The sequence below is a fragment of the Urocampus carinirostris genome, chromosome 20 (assembly GCF_059441175.1).
Source record: "Urocampus carinirostris isolate Australia breed hairy pipefish chromosome 20, RoL_Ucar_1.0, whole genome shotgun sequence".
Taxonomy (NCBI): domain Eukaryota; kingdom Metazoa; phylum Chordata; class Actinopteri; order Syngnathiformes; family Syngnathidae; genus Urocampus; species Urocampus carinirostris.
The window spans coordinates 21,919,148-21,937,782 of NC_142368.1; the positions used below are offsets into that span (position 1 = coordinate 21,919,148).

The 18,635-nt window shown below is 39.6% G+C and overlaps 1 protein-coding gene and 1 pseudogene across 5 annotated transcripts in view; both read left to right on the forward strand.

The window, feature by feature from the left end:
- The window catches only part of eya4 (EYA transcriptional coactivator and phosphatase 4), an 81,912-nt gene that overhangs the window by 56,834 nt on the left and 6,443 nt on the right, over nt 1-18,635 (forward strand). For all 5 annotated transcript variants that reach the window (XR_015848246.1, XM_088324768.1, XM_088324767.1 and 2 more), the window contains 13 exons: nt 2,386-2,463; nt 4,123-4,189; nt 4,260-4,399; nt 4,475-4,618; nt 4,700-4,782; nt 6,360-6,537; nt 9,155-9,291; nt 9,372-9,455; nt 15,113-15,202; nt 15,334-15,392; nt 15,479-15,639; nt 17,421-17,535; nt 17,606-17,727. Coding sequence is in view for 4 of the 5 variants with exons in the window: in XM_088324768.1 (XP_088180894.1) it covers nt 2,386-2,463; nt 4,123-4,189; nt 4,260-4,399; nt 4,475-4,618; nt 4,700-4,782; nt 6,360-6,537; nt 9,155-9,291; nt 9,372-9,455; nt 15,113-15,202; nt 15,334-15,392; nt 15,479-15,639; nt 17,421-17,535; nt 17,606-17,727 (1,458 nt within the window). In the remaining variant the exon portion in view is untranslated. The remainder of the gene's footprint in view (nt 1-2,385; nt 2,464-4,122; nt 4,190-4,259; nt 4,400-4,474; nt 4,619-4,699; nt 4,783-6,359; nt 6,538-9,154; nt 9,292-9,371; nt 9,456-15,112; nt 15,203-15,333; nt 15,393-15,478; nt 15,640-17,420; nt 17,536-17,605; nt 17,728-18,635) is intronic.
- On the forward strand, nt 16,938-17,029 carry LOC148346586 (U2 spliceosomal RNA; annotated as a pseudogene).

Genomic DNA, 18,635 nt, shown 5'->3' on the forward strand with positions numbered 1-18,635 from the left:
TGCTAAAGGTACACTAGCAGCTAAAGTGATGCAATGCCATTAAAGCGATGCTATTTGATAATGCTATTAGCGGGCATGTCAGCAAATACATGCTCTACATCAAGGCTAGGTACAGCTAGAAAGTAATCTAATAGACCCTCGAGACTATTTAACGATCTTTAACAATTTAATATCGTCATTTCGCCCACCTCTACTTTGGAGGTTGTGATTTATTTATTTTTTTGCCATCTGTTGATTGTATTACTGTGTGCATGTGTTTTGGAATGAAAAACCTTTGAGAAGCCTGTGGTGGGGAAACTTCAGCTGTTGCATGTAATTTTAAGATAAATGTAAATCCTGAAAAGCCCAGGAAACCTGATTTATTTTCTCACTAGTAGGAAATAGGTTTCCACACCGCTGCTCTTGTGGTTCATGATTTTTATTTATCAACTGTGTAACTTTGACATACACTCCCAACTATGAGCGTATATCAAAATTACAGAACAATTTACAAACAAAAAGGTCATCTTTACTGCTCAACAGTTTAAAGTACATTTTGTTGTGTCTATACCATGAAACAACAATACTTTTTTTCAGAAAAATTTGAAGAAGTTTCAACCAAAAATACGCTGATTGAAATTAGAGAACATTTTCAGGTGCCTTTCACTTAATTGGGCTAATGTAGCACATGGTGCTAATTTCTTTGATTGTCTGTCAATCACTATTTAACTGGCCTTCTAACTGCCAGTTTCACTGACTTTGCAAGATGGCGGGCCGTTCTTAAGTGACTGAAAGGCTCCGGCAGCAGGTTGTGCTGATAAAAATGAAAGGGATGACCCTATCAGCCATAGCAGGACAATTTGATCGTTCCAAATCATGATTTTAAGAATATGAAATTTTACAAAACTACAAAATGATTCAAGTCACCCAAGAAGGCTGGTCTTCTCCGAAAAACAAATGCAAGAGAGGACAGGTCAATGCGGACGATGTCAATGGGTAATGGTTTCAATACTGCAGCTGGAATCGCTCACATGTTCAGTGCTAAACATGGTAAGGATCTGTCTCGCCCTACAGTGCCTTGCCGTTTTAAGAGCATTTGGACTGAAGGCCCACACTGCAGTAGGCAAACCTCTCATTCGAGAAAAAACCCTAGACTGAGTTTTGCTGAGGAGCATGTTCTGTGGACAGAGGAGAACTGGTCCTGAATTTACTTCAGTGATTAAGGCAAATATAATTTATTTTTGTCTGGTGGGCAGCATTATTTTTGTAGACACGTTGAAGAAAGACTAAACCCAAAGTGTGTTTAAAAAAAATAAAAAAAAATAAATAAAAGTCAGTGAAAGATGGAAGAGAAAGTGACATGGTTTGGGGCATTTTTTCTGTAGCAGAAGTTGGGCCTCTTGTACAGTTACATGGCCGAGTGAATGCAAATGTGTTTTAAAACCTTCTTCAACAGCGCATGGTTCATTACTTGTGTTCAGCACCCAATCAGCCTGCAGTCTTCATGCAGGACAATTCTCCATATCACACAGCAAATTGGGTAAAGAACTTCCTTGAAGTTGAAAACATTGAATTAATGGCATGGCCTGCCTAGAATTCTGATCTCAACCCAATAGAAAACCTTTGGAAAATTCTGGTCCAGAAATCCACTACAATCCCTGGAGGTGGCAGGAAGAAGAATGGACCAAAATCCCACCAGAGCCGTCCTTGTGATAGACTAGTGCTATCCTGTGGTTGAAAACGTGCTGTCATTGACAACAGAGGCCTATACACTTTTTACTGATTGCTGACCGTAACCTTCAGATTGTTTTCCTGTGCTGTTACCTAATTTTGATCAGTGCATTTATGAATTATTTTTTATTTTTTCGTGAAATGCCTTTAGTCTTTTAGTTTGAAAAAAGTGTTTTAGTGCCATGGTATACACACAATCAAATGTCATTTAACTGTGGAACAGTGAAGATGGTATTATTTCAAAATTATTCAATTTTTTTACAAGTTGTTCTCTAAATTTGATCTCCAGTTTACAGTGCTCTTTATAAATTATTTTTATTTGTATACCTGTACATACAATAATATACAATACTGTATGTTGTGTATTCTGTGTTTTACAAGAAGGTAAAACCAATGATTAGCATTTCAACCGATTGACTAAGTCAATGTTCCACATCAAAATATTTTTGTGGTCAATTAGATCACGCTTTAATCAGCAAATTGCATTCTATACATGAGATTTTAAAAGGAAGCGCACACACACACACACACATTTCCACCATGTAGTATAGTTCAATATACCATAAATAAAACTCCAAAAACATAAAACTTAACTGAGAAATACATGTTTATGGGTGTGCATGTTTTACACCCTCTACACAACCTCAACTAAGTCTTAAATTCTTTTCTTTCAAGTGAAAACAGAGCCGATGAACAACAGCGATGCAGTGACCACGACAGGTGATGCAGTACTGGACTCGTACGCTGGCTCAGGTAACCCAAATTCGCAAAATACACAGTTAAAGAGTAAAGTGTGAGCAAAACTTTCAGTTCGCGGCCACACAAGAAAAAACAGAAGCTTTTTAATTGGATATTCTGTCTAAAATCTCAAAAGGGATGTTTTGTGACTATGATCATGCTTCCATCCATCATCGGCCAATCAACCAGTGATAATCAATCATTTATAAAGGAAAATCTTGAAAATGATCAGGGGTGTCCAAACTTTTGCATACGACTGTGTATGTATATATATATATATATATATATATATATATATATATATATATATATATATATATATATATATATATATATATATATATATATATATATATATATATATATATATATATATATTCATTCATATTTCTTTTCAGTTTCAACAAAAATAGAAATAAACCCAAAATTGGCGCAAGATATGTTTTCACAGTTTTGTGCGTTTGTTTAGGGTTGTGATGGCCCTGGGCTGTCTCTGAGCCTGTTTTTCCTAGTTTTGAGGGACCTGTACTACCTGAGGACAACAGGTCAAAGAGGTGGATCTGCTACAGTATTGCAAGCCCTCTATGTATTTTAGACTGGGTGAGAGCAGCTGATCTTTGTACTGGGCCACAAATGGAGAACGCTGGAGCTTGCAGATTTCTTTTTGGCTCTTGGGATCACTACAAGTCTAGCGTTTCGTGAGTGGAGCCTCTGCAGGAACATACATTTCAACTAAATCTAAAAGATAAGAAAGAGCCAGAATCATGCAAATTTTGGTATCTCAGTATATAAAGTCACATCTTAAATGGACAGGGAGCCAATGGACGTCAGCTTTTCTGGTAATGATTTTAACATGCACCTAAAATAACAGTAAAATATTACACCAATATTTTTAACTTGTTAAGTTTAGCTTGTAGAGTCCTTTAAATAATAAACAGCAGATTTTTACAAGTGTATTACTCCTTTAAATGATGTTGGATGTTAATGTAAAATGCACAGGAATATTGTAGCAAACAAATGTTGATAGCATTAGTAAAGCCCTTTAAAAAGTCTTGTAAATCCCTGTACATTATTTTCCCGTCCATTTTTTATTCCGTAATATAAGAACCCTGAAAGTCTTTTATCTGGGCAGGGTTCGGTACACGGGAACTCAGGTAGCAAGGCAACAATCATGAGATTTGATCAGGGTCAGCGTTCCAGTGAATCCAAACCTGTGGAGGCGGCAGTCCAAGAGTTTGTCAGTGATTACTCGTGATCAGGAAGGCCAGGCAAGGGTTTGTACACTGGAATAACAAAAGCCAAAGACATGAGTGCTTGGGGCATGATATAGAAGACAAGAACTAGCATAGAGCCAAGGAGTCACAGTATTTCAATGGTGAGGAGGGAGAGTCATGATAGGAGGGAAATCAAGAGAAGTGACCGCAACTGTGAGGAAGAAAATTCATGGCGAGGAGAGAGTCATAAAGAGGGAACCTACAGAGAAACAGGAACCTGAATGGAGGATTGGACATATGATTCCTAATTCTTAGTTTCTGATTATGACCAATTTTGCAAGCATTTGGCTAGTACGACACCTATAACCCGTATTTATACTCGCTCATCCCTAGTTTGGTTGGCACCACCCTTGCCTCAGTTTGAGCCAGGAAAAACCCAGGTTTGTTATTTATTTTCCAGTCATTACTAGCAGTGGATACAGTCCTCGCTCAGCACATCAGTACTCTCCCCCTCTTTACCCTTCCAAGTAAGTAAACGGATTTTCTGCCTTCTGCAAGTATGTCAGTGCTAAAGTTTTGGTTAAATCCCTGCTGCAGGCCATACCCTCACATCCTGTCCACACCACCTGCCCCCTCCATGCCGACGTACGCCGGACAGCCGCAATTTGGCAACATGCAGCAGTCCACTGTATACACATACTCGCAAACGGGACAAGCTTATGGTCTCTCCAGCTATGGTAGCTTGATTTTTTACTTTTTTCTTCTTTTTTTTTTTTAATGGAAAGAAAAATAAATTTGTGTTTGTTATTCAGACTTGGGTGTGATGCTCCCGGGCATCAAGACAGAGAGCGGTCTGGCCCAGAGTCAATCTCCCCTCCAGACGGGCCTCAGCTACAGTCCAGGCTTCACCACGCCCCAGCCGGGACAGACAGCCTACTCGCCTTACCAGATGCCAGGTCGCAACCAAAACCTAAATCAGAGAAGGCTTTGCCAAGTTTTACTTTCCATACTAATTCTTTTTGTGATTCTCCTTCCAGGCTCAAGTTTCACACCTTCCTCAGGCCTCTACGCCTCCAACAATTCTGTGTCCAGCCCCGCCAACTACACCGCAACTCAGCAGGTAGCAGGTTGTAGATTCTTTAGCTGATCCAGGGCTATAGCTGACCTATTAATCACGATACTGGGTGAATATTAGATAGGAGCTGAGGCAGTAATACAAAAATAAATGAAAGAAACGTTTCCTCCACTCTACTTTAAACATCCCACTGAGTGGTGACGTGGCGGCAGTAGTTAAGGGGGTAGGCCTTGCATGGCTAAAGGCGCTATAGGTGTGTAAGTGTGAAGCGCTTTGGGAGGTCTTCATTGACCTGAAAAGCGCTATATAAATGCAGACCATTTACATTTATGTGTGGTGGGGTTCATGGCTGCTAAGGCACAGTCAGATTTACAAATGAATGAACTTACAGCTTATTGATCTTAAAAAAAAACATAAATAAAAAACAAAAAAATGATTTTTTTGTCCTACCCTAACATATAAATGAAGTCTACGTGCTCTTCTTTAAGAAAACACCAATAGATAGGTAATCCACCATTATGAAATATAGTCCAACAAAAAAGAAATGACTGGATGGCTTTACTTGCTCACAAATTCCATTGTTTGGGGCTGTGGTGTGCGCCCAATCAGAATCCTTGGTCTCACTATTGTCCTCTGCCATGAGGCAAGAGAGATGTGAGCCTCATTCTGCGTTTGCAGATGCCAACAAAGTAATACGTTTCATATTAATGTATTGTATTAATGATCTTCATGATGTGAAAATTCAGCAATTTTGAAATAAAAAATACAAAAATTGTTAAGTTAACTGAGACAGAACTTTAACACTGAATACAACCCTTTTTTATATTTGTACTCAGTGAAAGTGAAAGTTGAGGAAACATCTTCTAAATAAATGAAATAGATGTCTTTTGGGAGGCTAAATCTAGACCTCATTAAACGAGGAAAACACAACAATGTCTATTTTTGACTAAATTTTGTCCACGTTTGAAGGGATAAACACAACCCATGGTTGGATCCCTATTTCTGGACTAAATAATGCTGAAAATGGATCAGATCATATTTAGACCAAAATCCTTAGTCCAAAAGACCTCCAGTGCACGGTGGAGTAACTCGAAAAAACGTAAATTGAACTTTCCCACGCAATTTCTCTTGGCGTTTGTTAACGTCTGAGCAGATGTTTCTCAAGTCGATCCAAGCAACGTCATCCAACGAGCTAAAGCTTTGTTTTTCCTCAAAGAGACATTTGCAATAGCAGTTAAGGCCCCGAGAAGGAAAAAAAACAAGTATTTTTACAGACGCGGAAATCAAATAATACAAGGATTTTACAATAGGGACACACAGACTTTGTTGGGAATATTTGGCCGCGTCTGTTGGGTGGATTTTATCTTAGGCAGTAAAAAGGCTTCAAATGGGGCTTTAATGCGTGCGTGTTTGTGTGGCATGCTCTGGTTTACAAAGCCTCGCAGATTTAGTTGGAGGACTCGTAAAAGCGCCTTATCCGCCGGGTCCGTAAAATCCATCAAAACTGGCCGTTAGAAAATGTTAAAGAAATCCGAAAGGATGGAACACGAGATTACATCGAAGGGAATGGTATCTTGTTAAAAAGTCGCAAAACAGCCCTTGGGATCTTGTTCTGTCTGCAGGAATATCCCTCGTATGCAAGCTTTGGCCAAAACCAGTATGCCCAGTATTACTCCACCTCCACGTATGGGACATATATGACCCCCAGCAGCATGGACGGCACCGGCACTACAGTGGCCGCCTACCAGCTGCAGGACCCCACGCCTGCCATGACGGGTCAGGCACCAGAACTTCACCCAGGTGGGTGGGACTTTTCAGAAAACTATTTGGGTTTTTTTTTTTTTTATCTGAATGGTCATTCATGAAAAGTAAGGCATAGTTAGTACAGGTGCTTGAAATCCTTAAAAACGCTTGACTTTTAATGGTGTGTTTTCAAGGATTGAAAATTGCTTGAATTTTGGTTGAAGTGCTTGTAAATGCTTGAAATTGTTGCCATGTTTTCAACAAGTCTATTTAAGAATGGAGCTTAACCTGCTTTGTGGTTGCTTTGCTTCATCGTGGCTTTTCTCCTTCCTCGTGATTAACAGCAGCTGGAATTAGTTTGTATGGCATTGTCCTATGAACTGTCATTGCCACCTACAGGCTGCGCCCAAGATAGATAGATAGATAGATAGATAGATAGATAGATACTTTATTCATCCCCGAAGGGAAATTCACAAACCTTTTTGACCCAAAGAGCCATAAAAGCAAAAAATGTTTTAAAAAGAAATTGAGAGAGGCACATCATATAGTTTCAGACAAAATTGAAAAAACTGCCAAACACGTTCTCTAGACAAAAGCTAATTTATCAGCAAATTTCATTTCACTGTGTGTCATTTGATGATTTAAACAAATGCATGAAATGATAATAATGCCAAATCCTGTGTCCCAAATCAATGTAAATATGCCATTTACAATTTGTCTTCCACCTTCAGTTAAGAGTGTTGAGGCATTTTTTTTCCTTGAAATTTGTCCTTAATAACGGTTTCAAAACAATGCATGCACGTTCTTTTGTAAAAATGTCACAAATTACTGCAAACGATAAGCAGATCGTCATATTCACTTTCGATGTAGACTGCACTGAGCGAGAGAGAGAGGAGGAAGTGCCTTGCGCTGTGTGCAGGGATCCGCCCACCTGTACTGCTCACCCAATCAAAGTCGTTTGCCAGCATTTTTATTTATCAGTTTAAATGGTTTCTTATCACACTTCTGCATTAAATTGCTTCAGCTTTATATGGACCAAAATCGGGATGAAATCACTTGACTTTGGAACGCCACAGAGAGATGTGCAATAATTACATTTTATTTCGGAGCCACACGTACTCATGAAAAGAGCCATATATGGCTCCCGAGCCATAGGTTCCCTACCCCTGCTATACCTAAACAGGGCACTAGGAAATGTGTATCAGTGCAAGGATTACGTATCAATTTTAGACATTTATTATGGACTATGCAAAGAATTAGTGTTTTCCAGTGGTTAATGTAATGGAAAAAAGTTCCTGCTACTGGAAATCTGAGCTACATATTACTATTCTATCATTTTTACCAAAAACCTATATGGGGAGAGATTTCTCTCAAAAAAAATGTATAGTTCAGATCCACAAATACATTCATGATTTACTCAAGATCTAAAAAATCATATTTTTTGATAAATGAACACGCAAGATCGAAAATTGCATAAGTAAATCACAGATATATTTTTGGCTGTGCAAAATATATTATTCACACTGGATTTCCTTGTTTAATGGTTCTTGAGAATTTGAAAAAATGACTTTGAAAGTTCCTAAAAAGTCTTTGAATTTGGCCATTAAAAATGTGTAAAAACCCTGATAAAGGCTGAATGGAAGATTTTTTTTGTCTGGTAGAAGATTCTTCGTCCTCCATCATAACTTCCAGTGTGTTCCAATACTTTTGCTAATCTTAACCACATTCAAACCCTTTTTTCTCCCTCACTTTGGTTTATCTTGGCTGAGCTTATCATGGAAGAGCTTATCGTCGCACTCTCACTCATTTTCATTTGGGCTGTCTGCCTCCCCCTATTTCACCCCTGCTCTGATTGAGACATAACAATACAGGAGGCCAAGCTCGCTTGGGTTCGAGTTACCGCAGTATGGTGGGAAGCATCTGGCCTTTGCCGGATAATCATGCAAACGAGCTACAGATTAGAACAGCATCTTGAAAGGAAAAAAAAGGAAAAAACAAACCTAGAGGTATTCCCAAACAGACATTTTTCAGTTGGGCACAGAATGTGTTGTGTTCCTCCCCACATATATGCAAATATGCTGCAAAATATTCCACACAAAGAAATTTGGTCCCAAATCTCTCACAGTGATTGTATTAAACAGCGATTGCATACTGCTTATTTCTACTTTGAAAAATTGGAGTTTTGCTTACCCTGTCGCTGCCTTGTGTGTCGCGGTTTGTATAATTTTGTCCACCTAGCTCCTAGTTAGCGTCAGGGCTTTCCTGTTTAGTTTGCTCCTGGTTGGCAGTCGTTGGCTGCCCACCGTGTGTTGTTTTGCCGTCTAGCCTGGCATTAGAGTCGATTTTTCTGTGTCCCTCAGTTCATTCCCAACCGGCCTGCGTGTTTACTGCTGTAACCGTTGCCACTTTTAGTTCCCAAATATTTTGGCAGCTCACCACATCTCCTAGCCTCGTGTTGGAGCCGGTTTTGCTGTGTTGTTAATTCCTGGACGGCTTCGTGTACATTGCCGTTGCCGCTTTTCGTTGTCAGCTCCAGGTTAGCCTGGCTGCTCACTGCCACCACCTTCGATGCTCTGTCCTGGTTAGCCCCGTTGGGGGCTCTCTTTGTGTTTTTTTTTTGTTTTTTTTGCCAGTTAGCCTCCTTTTAGCGACATTCTCTCACTTTTTTCATTAGGTGACTTTGAAACGGTGCAGAGGCCTTCCACACCCATTAAGGAGTTGGACGAACGAGCATGCCGGAGTGGTGGGTCAAAATCGCGAGGTAGGACCCGCAAAAACAACCCATCACCTCCGCCTGACAGCGACCTAGAGGTAACGCCTTCAAAGAAAAATTTGTGGCCCACACTACAACGTGAAAGGTGTTATTTATTGTTTTCTTTTGCTTTGGCAAGAGGGTTTTTGTGTGGGACCTGGACGAGACCATCATCGTATTCCATTCTCTGCTCACAGGGTCGTACGCACAGAAATACGGCAAGGTAAGGCACGTAAAATGTCGGTCTGACCTCACCTTGCCTTTTACCAACAAAAATACAATACCAAAACCCTTATTATTACTATTTACCATTAATTGGAAGATTGTGATGTGCCGCCATGGTTTGATTGGTCTCATAAATTTGTATTATTAAAAAATATGATAATATTTTTTTACTATTTACAAAAGCAAAGTTAATCAAAAAGAGATCTGGATTTCTAATTATATAAATGACCCTAACCCTAACCCTCCCTGTGCTAAAGCACACACTCTTAGTGAAAGATGCTGTACTTTAAGACAAAATACTAGTATTAAAAACACATATAAATACAGTAATCCCTCGGTTATCGCGGTTAATGGGGACCAAAACCACCCGCGAAAAGTGAAAATCCGCTTACAAAAATCTGCTTTCAACCAAGAGGAACCAGTATCCTGGCAAAGCAGTAATCACAAAGCAGCGTTACTGTACTGTACCAAATCACCAATATGGGTATTACATTAAATTAAAATTAAAATTTCTATCAGCGATTTCCTTTATTAATACAGATACAATACATTAAAAAAGCACATCATCGGCATCGGAACAACACTAGTTATTTTTGATCTAATTAAAAGATGAGCAGATTTTTGGGCATTAAATTCCCGTCTTGTTTACGATGCTTTGTGGGTGTGACTTGATTGCTGTGTCATTGCCTTTCATAATAAGTAAAATCACGTATTCAATAGTATACAAGGGCACTCATTCATTATAGATCTAGCTTCTTGAATTTATCGTAGGTGCATGTCCACCGTGAGAGCAATAAACTAAAAAAAAAATCCAGAAATCACAATCGATGCATTTTTAACAATTTACTTGTGTGATACAGCTGCAAATAAGTATTTAAACACCTGTGTATCATCTAGAATCTGACCCTGAAAGACCTGTTAGTCCGCCCATTAGAAATCCACCTGCACTTCATGTATCATCCTGAATCAGATGCACCTGTTTGAGGTCATAAGCTGCACAAATACACCTGAACACCCTATACAATCAGTAAGACTTGAACTTGTAACATGGCGAAGACCAAAGAGCTGTCCAAAGACACCAGAGACAAAATTGTACACCTCCACAAAGCTGGAAAGGGCTACGGAGCAATTACCAAGCAGCTTGGTGAAAAAAGGTCCACTGTTGGAGCAATCATTAGAAAATGTAAGAAGCTAAACGCGGTCAATCTCAATTGGAGTGAAGCCCCATGCAAGATATCACCTTGTGGGGTCTCAATGATTCTGAGAAGGGTGAGAAAGCAGACCGGAACTACACAACAGGAGTTGGTCAATGAACTAAAAAGAGCTGGGACCACCGTTTCCAAGGTTACTGTAGATAATACACTAAGACGTCATGATTTGAAGTCATGCATGGCACGAAAGGTTCTCATAGGAGAATGTTATGTGGTCAGATAAGACCAAAATAGAACTTTTTGGTCATAATTCCTCTAAGCGTGTTTGGAGGAAGAAGAATGAAGAGTACAATCCGAAGAACACCATCCCTACTGTGAAACCTGACTGATCTAGAAAAGATCTGTGAGGAGGAGTGGGCCAAGATCCCTCCTGCAGTGTGTGCCAACCTGGTGAAATACTACAGGAAATCTTTGATCTCTGTAATAGCAAACAGAGGCTACAGTACCAAATATTAACATTCATGTGTTCAAATACCTATTTGTAGCTCTATCACACAAATAAATCGTTAAGAAATGATGCATTTTGATTCCTGGACTTCTCTTTTTAGTTTATCCCTCTCACAGTGGACATGCACCTACGATGAAAATTTTAGACCCCTCCATGATTTCTAAGTAGGATAAATTGTAAAATAGCAGGGTGTTCAAATACTTATTTTCTTCACTGTAAACTGTGTAGTCAAATTTGACCCCAAAATAAGCATGCGTTTATTCGTAAGTATTAACTTCTGGAAAGAGACCAAAACCGTCTATATTCTCCGAACGGTTCAAGAACAGCATTCAATTTTCTTAAGGTTTGTCTTGGATTAAGATTTTAGGCGAGGTTTACAGGAACGTTAAGGGGTTAAAATGTACACAATTTACTTTTCATGTTACCCAGACCCACGCGCCAGGGTCTCACAAAATTTCATTGGAAACATTGCTATTTCCATCTAATAAAATAAGGTAAATAAACCACTGTCTATAAACAATAAAGAAAGCTTCTTTGACTGTTTTTCCGTCTATCTTTTTGGAAGTCATGCTCAATACTAAAACATGATGAAGGAAGTAGAGTGGCTCCAACAAACAAATGATATCATCCTTACAAGACATCCTCTCGATAAAGTCGACTTCTGCTCTCTCGGTTGGGAGATGGCCAACAATTTGCATCGATGCGGCTAAAAGTATGCCTTAAAATAAGAGCACCCACCACCACCCCCCAAAGCCCCACTTGCATGAGATATAGTGGCAGCTGTGTCTGTTCGCACCTCTCCCAAAATAGTGTTTACGCTGTTGGCATAGCAACCGCAGGACCCGAGGAGCCTCTCTCCTACAGGCCGCCGTGATGCATTGGCTCCGTATAATATTTCTTTATTTTATGAGGACAAATAGAGAGTAGCGCCATTCTCACACTGTGTCATAATCCATTGGTCATCTAAGGAAGTGGTCTCCTTATGGCTTAACTGACGCTTGAAGACTCTGACATCCGGACTATCAGTTTGCTATTCTTGAATTAAAGCTTATAATATACACTACTGTAGTTCAGGGGTGAGCAAACTACGGCCCGCAGGCCACCAGCAGCCTGCCGAAAGAAAATTGTATAAAATGTATTTATAATGAATACAATGGTAAATAATGTTCAACTAATAAAACAAAATGTTGTTTTGGTGACACTCCCGGTTCCCGTTGTTGTTTTGTGTCTCCCCGCGAATAAAGATTTGTATTTTTAAAGCATTGCACTCAAGGCCAAAATTCAAAGAGCTGGCTACATTTTTCTATACAGTAAAGTATTTTTTTATCATGTATTTATTATTTTATTCAACAAGATATTTAACAAATGGCAAGCAAAGAAAATAACTTCTGAGCTATCCGTATTGCATTTTGAGTTTTTTCATTGCATTTTATCAAATTTAATCTTTAAAAACAGGGACCTTGTACACTATTTTGCTTTAAATCTGAGTTTTTCAAGAAAAAATTGATGAAATTAATATATTTGTAAACAAATATAAATAATAAATATTATAATGAATAAATGAATGAACAGAAATATATGAAGTTGTCATTGTGACTTTGTAAACATTTGTGCCTATTTATCTTGCCATTCTTTTTTATCATATTTTAAAGTATTTTCCGTATTTTTCCTGGAGTGCCATTTTTGCAAGTGATGTTAACTGCATTATCAATGATAAGAAAGCTAATTTTACTTCTACATGTAGATGTCTGCATTCATTATGGTTCACGGTTAATGCATCCCTTAACCGCACAAGTCGCTGTGGCACCAATGAGGACACAGCTTTCTCCACCTCTGACGGTTCCTGGAGTGTTTTTAGGTTGTGGCAAAATTCTTGAGAATTATCTTATGTCCTGATGATCTGACCTTCTCCACACAGTTGAAAAGAGTTCTTCGTACGGTCCAATGTGCCCCCTGATGGGGTTGAGCACTGTTTTGTTTGTCACATGGGCTAAGTAGATAGATAGATAGATAGATAGATAGATAGATAGATAGATAGATAGATAGATAGATAGATAGATAGATAGATAGATAGATAGATAGATAGATACTTTATTCATCCCCGCAGGGAAATTCACACTTCCTGCAGCATCCCTGCGCTGGAGAACAAAACAATAATAAAACAAAAAGAATACAATACACAAATACCCAATGTGACGTGTTAATACCCAATGTAGCGTGTTATATAGATAGATAGGGCTACACAGAATACACACTGCAATAAAAATACGGTAATATGCAATGTGGGGGGTGTGGTTTAATGTGGGCCTTTACTCCGCCGGGTGGAGTTAAAGAGCCTCATGGCATGAGGAAGAAAAGATCTCCTCAGTCTGTCCGTGGTACAAGACTGTGACAGCAGTCTGTCGCTGAAGCTGCTCTTCTGTCTGGAGATCATGCTGTGTAGTGGATGTGATGAATTGTCCATGATTGACCGCAGCTTTTCCAGTGCCCCGTCTCTCAGCTACTGTTGTCAGGCTGTCCAGCTCTGTGCCCACAACAGAGCTCGCTTTCCTCACCAGTTTATTGAGACGAGAGGCATCCTTCTTCTTGACGCTGCCTCTCCAACACGCTGCCGCATAGAAGAAGGCGCTTGCCACAACAGTCTCATAGAATATTTTCAGGAGCTTTTTGCAGATGTTGAAGGACGCCAGCCTTCTGAGGAAGTAAAGTCGGCTTTGACCTTTCCTACACAGAGCCTCTGTGTTGGCAGTCCAGTCCAGTTTATTGTCCAGCTGCACACCCAGGTATTTGTAGGTCTGGACAAGTTCTACACGTTCTCCTTTGATGATTACAGGAACCGGGTGAGTTCTAGTTCTCCTGAAGTCCACCACCATCTCCCTGGTTTTGGTGGTGTTCAGGTTCAGGTGCAGGTGGTTTGCATCGCTCCATTGGACAAAGTCCTGAATCCATTTCCTGTACTCCTCCTCCTGCCCACTTCTGATACATCCCACGATAGCAGTGTCATCAGCAAACTTCTGCACGTGGCAGGACTCAGTTGTACTGAAAGTAGCTGATGCCTAGTTTCCTGCTGCATCGCATCTCCGTAACATGGATTTTCTTTTCCAGTTTTGCTGCAAGAGTCCATGTCTCGCAAGCGTAGAGGAAGATGTTAATAACCAGTGCTTGCATGAGTCAGATTTTTGATATCACTGCTATGTTCTTGTCCCTCCATGCATATGCATAAATGCAAATCGGAAAAATTGATAGGACTAAAATACCTTTTGTGCCTCATGTATTGCCAATGTATTGGATTCAAGGCTATTGGTAGATAGAAAACGTCAATTCAAGCAGTAAACCTTTTTTCCCCTCTTGCCAAATATTTTTAACCTATGTTGCCCGAGACACAGAGTAATTGCCCACCCCTCCCACGGATGGATAAACGGACGGACGGATGGTCAAACTTACAAATGGGTAGAAATTTAAAGAGTTAAGGGACCTGTTGCCAATTGTAATCTGTATGCATAGGTGCTTGCCATGGCAAACAGATCCCTGTAGTGTTTTTTTCCTCTGTATTTGAGATCAGCACAAACTTTGCGTAGAAGATAAAGATCCAAAGAATAATAAAGACAGAACTTCCAACATACTATATGTAAGACAACTTTGTGCTGATTTACAGCCTTTCACACTAAAATATTATGAGACTCAAAATGTTGAAGAACCTTAATTGAGATTCCCTTCGAATGCTCAGCTTTTCTCCTGTGCCCACTTTCACTCTTCCCCATCAGTTGGCTTGCTTCTATTCTGGTTCACTGACAGTGCGCGGCCCCCTTGACCTATTGCGCATGATGGTTTTTGCAGCTGAGCCTCACACGCACACAGCAAGCCTAACGGAATGTTGATGGGACAGAACAAGTGCAACTTGCCTGTCATCGTCCACATTGGCGAGCATGGGGGTGTCTTAAAAATTTGGGGGGAACAGAATCTTACAATAGGTGCTCTTTTTTCACCCCTGCTCAGGATCCCCCTATGGCCGTCACGCTAGGCTTGAGGATGGAGGAGATGATCTTTAACTTGGCCGACTCGCACTTATTCTTTAACGACTTGGAGGTGAGGCGCAATTTGGAAGCATTTGGGATCATTTGAGGGGGTCATTCTGCACATGGCAACAAAGCCAACGCTGACATCTAGTGGGGAAATATAAAGCTACTGCATTTATCCATCAAATCATGTGTGTTTAGGAATGTGATCAGGTACACATCGATGACGTTTCATCCGATGACAACGGGCAAGACTTAAGGTGAGAATCAACTCAATTTCTACATTAATATTCCGACAAAGCCAAATTTTCATTCAAATCGAACATGTCCTTCTCATCATGGGCAGTACTTACAGTTTTGCAACTGATGGCTTCCATGCAGCTGCCACCAGCGCCAACCTGTGCCTCGCTACGGGCGTCCGGGGCGGCGTGGACTGGATGAGGAAGCTGGCCTTCCGCTACCGCCGTGTCAAAGAGTTGTATAGCACCTACAAAAACAATGTGGGGGGTAAGAGCAGTGGACAGGCGTTGGAAGAGAAACGCTTGATGGTTTACATGCCACGAATATTTAACCCCAGTAGTGAGTGTTATGAAAAATATTTTCAAAATTCAATTATAAAAAGCATGTCCACATTTTTTTTTCATCCTCCACTGACCCAGAAGTCAGTCTGTTCCTGTGTACTGCGTTATTTTCCTTTCTCATGTATGACTTTGAAAATGCTTGACAAATATTTATATACCAGAGAGGTGGAACACGGCAGGCTATGACAAAAACAAAACGTAAATCAGATGAAAATCATCCAAATTCCAGCTTCACACAAGTCCTTTGTCTAGACTGAATCATGCAGGTGTTTTGATAAGGTTCAAGGCAGGACCCATCCAACAGTACATCAGAACACCACTTAGGACAATATGAAGACTGATGAATATACAGTACATTGAGACATAAAGTGAATTCAATAGGTGGATAATACATTTAAATATATGGATAATCATAAGGTGCATTATTTACCCTAAATAAATGAGGTAGATATCAACGACTGAAAAAAAAAATAGAAGTGTTATAGCTCAAAACTCATACAACCATAACAATTTATGCAGTGACACATTTCAACATTACAACAATCCCTCTCCCTAAAAGAGCCTGAAACATGTGAAAGAGAACTCTAATTTCCTCTTTCAGACCATGACACAAAAAAAGAAAAAGCTGTAACTCCTTCTCTGGGCCTCTATAGAAAATAATGTAATCCATTTGAAGTAAAAACATTATGATTACAGCACTCTAATGTAATCTAATAACAGCAGGTCCCAGTAGCTGTACTATTAAAGTAGGTGTACCATTAAAAAGGGTCGTGTGTAGATAATGGACATCATTATCTTATCAAAGGAATCAAAAGTCAAACATTAGCAGTGTTGGGCGCGTCATTGTGAAAAAGTAATTTGTTACCGTTACTATTTGCTCAATTTAAAAAGTAAATCTTGAGAACTTGCAAATTTACACAGCCGAGACACTCCATATTCAATTAGTCTTCAAACCACTCGAATATGTCCTTCTACAGTTTTGGGTAATGTCCAAGACGTTTTCTATTTTTGTCCAGGCATATGGTGTATTGCAAGAATAAAAACAGATAATTTCAGCACTCTTTTACTGTAGATTCTGTGCTTATGGGGGCACCATTGATTTCACAGTTCCTGTATAACTAAAATGTAACCAAATGTAAACTACCACAGACAATCACTTAAAGGAGGAATGGTTCAAAGAAAAGGAAACGTTGTAATTCATGATGTACGTTTTGAAAGTAGCAGAATCAGATTTTTGCAATCCGGAGATGGAATAAGAGCTTGCTCTGTCCACTCCACGCATCGGCCCGGTATTGCAGTACCTCCGGGAACGGTGCATTAGCAATGATCGCAGCAAGGCTTTAGGGCTAGGACCTTAGCTTGGCCTTTTGGCTGAGAGTAAGTGTCCCGGCTCCTAGGCTTTGTAGCGTATTATGAACTGACCGATAACGGATAATGGATAATGAATAACGAAGATAGAACAATAACCCTTAAAAACCCCAATTAACGCAATATGTTGTAATGACAGTGAAGTTAAAAAATGTTATGAATAACGCATAACAGTATTCCTTACTGAGAAAAGTAATTGGGTTCCAGGAACGCAATACTCCCTGCAGAGCACCTTAGCAAAAATTGGATTAGATCAGACTCTTGACTTTGATACACCAAACAAGGTTTCACGGCACACTGGTTAAGAAACAACAGTTCTGAGTCCCTGCTGTGTCTTAGGTCTACTGGGCCCCGCCAAGAGAGACGCTTGGTTGCAACTCCGCGCCGAAGTGGAAGCTCTAACCGACTCTTGGCTAACTCACGCCCTCAAGTCGCTTTCCATCATCAGCTCCAGGTACTGCCCACTGCTTGCCGCTTAAGAAACAAGAATCTCACAGTTACTTGATAGTACTCGGGTCCCACAGGAGTAACTGCGTCAACGTTCTGGTGACCACCACGCAGCTCATACCAGCACTGGCCAAAATTCTCCTATACAGCCTGGGCTCTGTCTTCCCCATTGAGAACATCTACAGCGCCACAAAAATAGGTAGGGCGGGGCAAAGGAGTCAAATTCCAAACGAGGTTGGGTGTGACGAGAGCCTGATCGCTATGATAACCAAGCAAAAGAAGGCAGATATTATATTCTGGCGAAATGGTACCCCTAAACGACACCATTAATGAATCAACCATATATTTTATCTCTAAGAAATGTCTTGTCAACTATTTTCCAGTAGAACCACCATCCATTGAACAAAGTTAATTCAATTTTTAAACTAAATCTAAACTAATACAAAAAAGAATGTGCAATACTGGTTTGAAATAATAAACATCCTGTTTTAATTCACCTTGCTTTCTCTGCTGGCGAGTTAAATTTGGAGCGTAATCGGCGGGCTATGCTCAGCCTGGAGTTACCTTTTACCTTAAGGTACATATTTTTCTTAAACGCAATATTCAAATAACCAACAACTAAATACTTATGAATATAATTTTTGCATCAACACAGTAATCATTGATTTTTTTTTATTGTCCTCTATGACAGAAGCCCGACTAACTCTGTTTCAAATTTAAGGACGGGTGAGTACTGATGCTAAGTATCAGTGTCAAAAGCCTATTAGAAAACTACTCAACTGCCCTGTAGAATTTATTTAATAATGATATCCCTGAAATTATAGGTATAATAGTTTGTGTAATGCAATATTAAGGGGAAATTGTATGTTGGGATTTGAAGATATTTCTTTCAAAATATTAAGTCTTTTTATAGAGGAAATGATACATCATGTACCAGTAGTATCAGTATCAATGACGCCTCAGGATAAGTATCAATATGAAAAATACTGTACAACAAACATCCCCAATTAAATGTTTTATTAGTTTGTTTTTGGGGGGTTTTATTTTAAAAAAAAAATAAATCACATGCTGTTTCTTGTTTAAGTTGGACAAAGTTTCAACACAGAA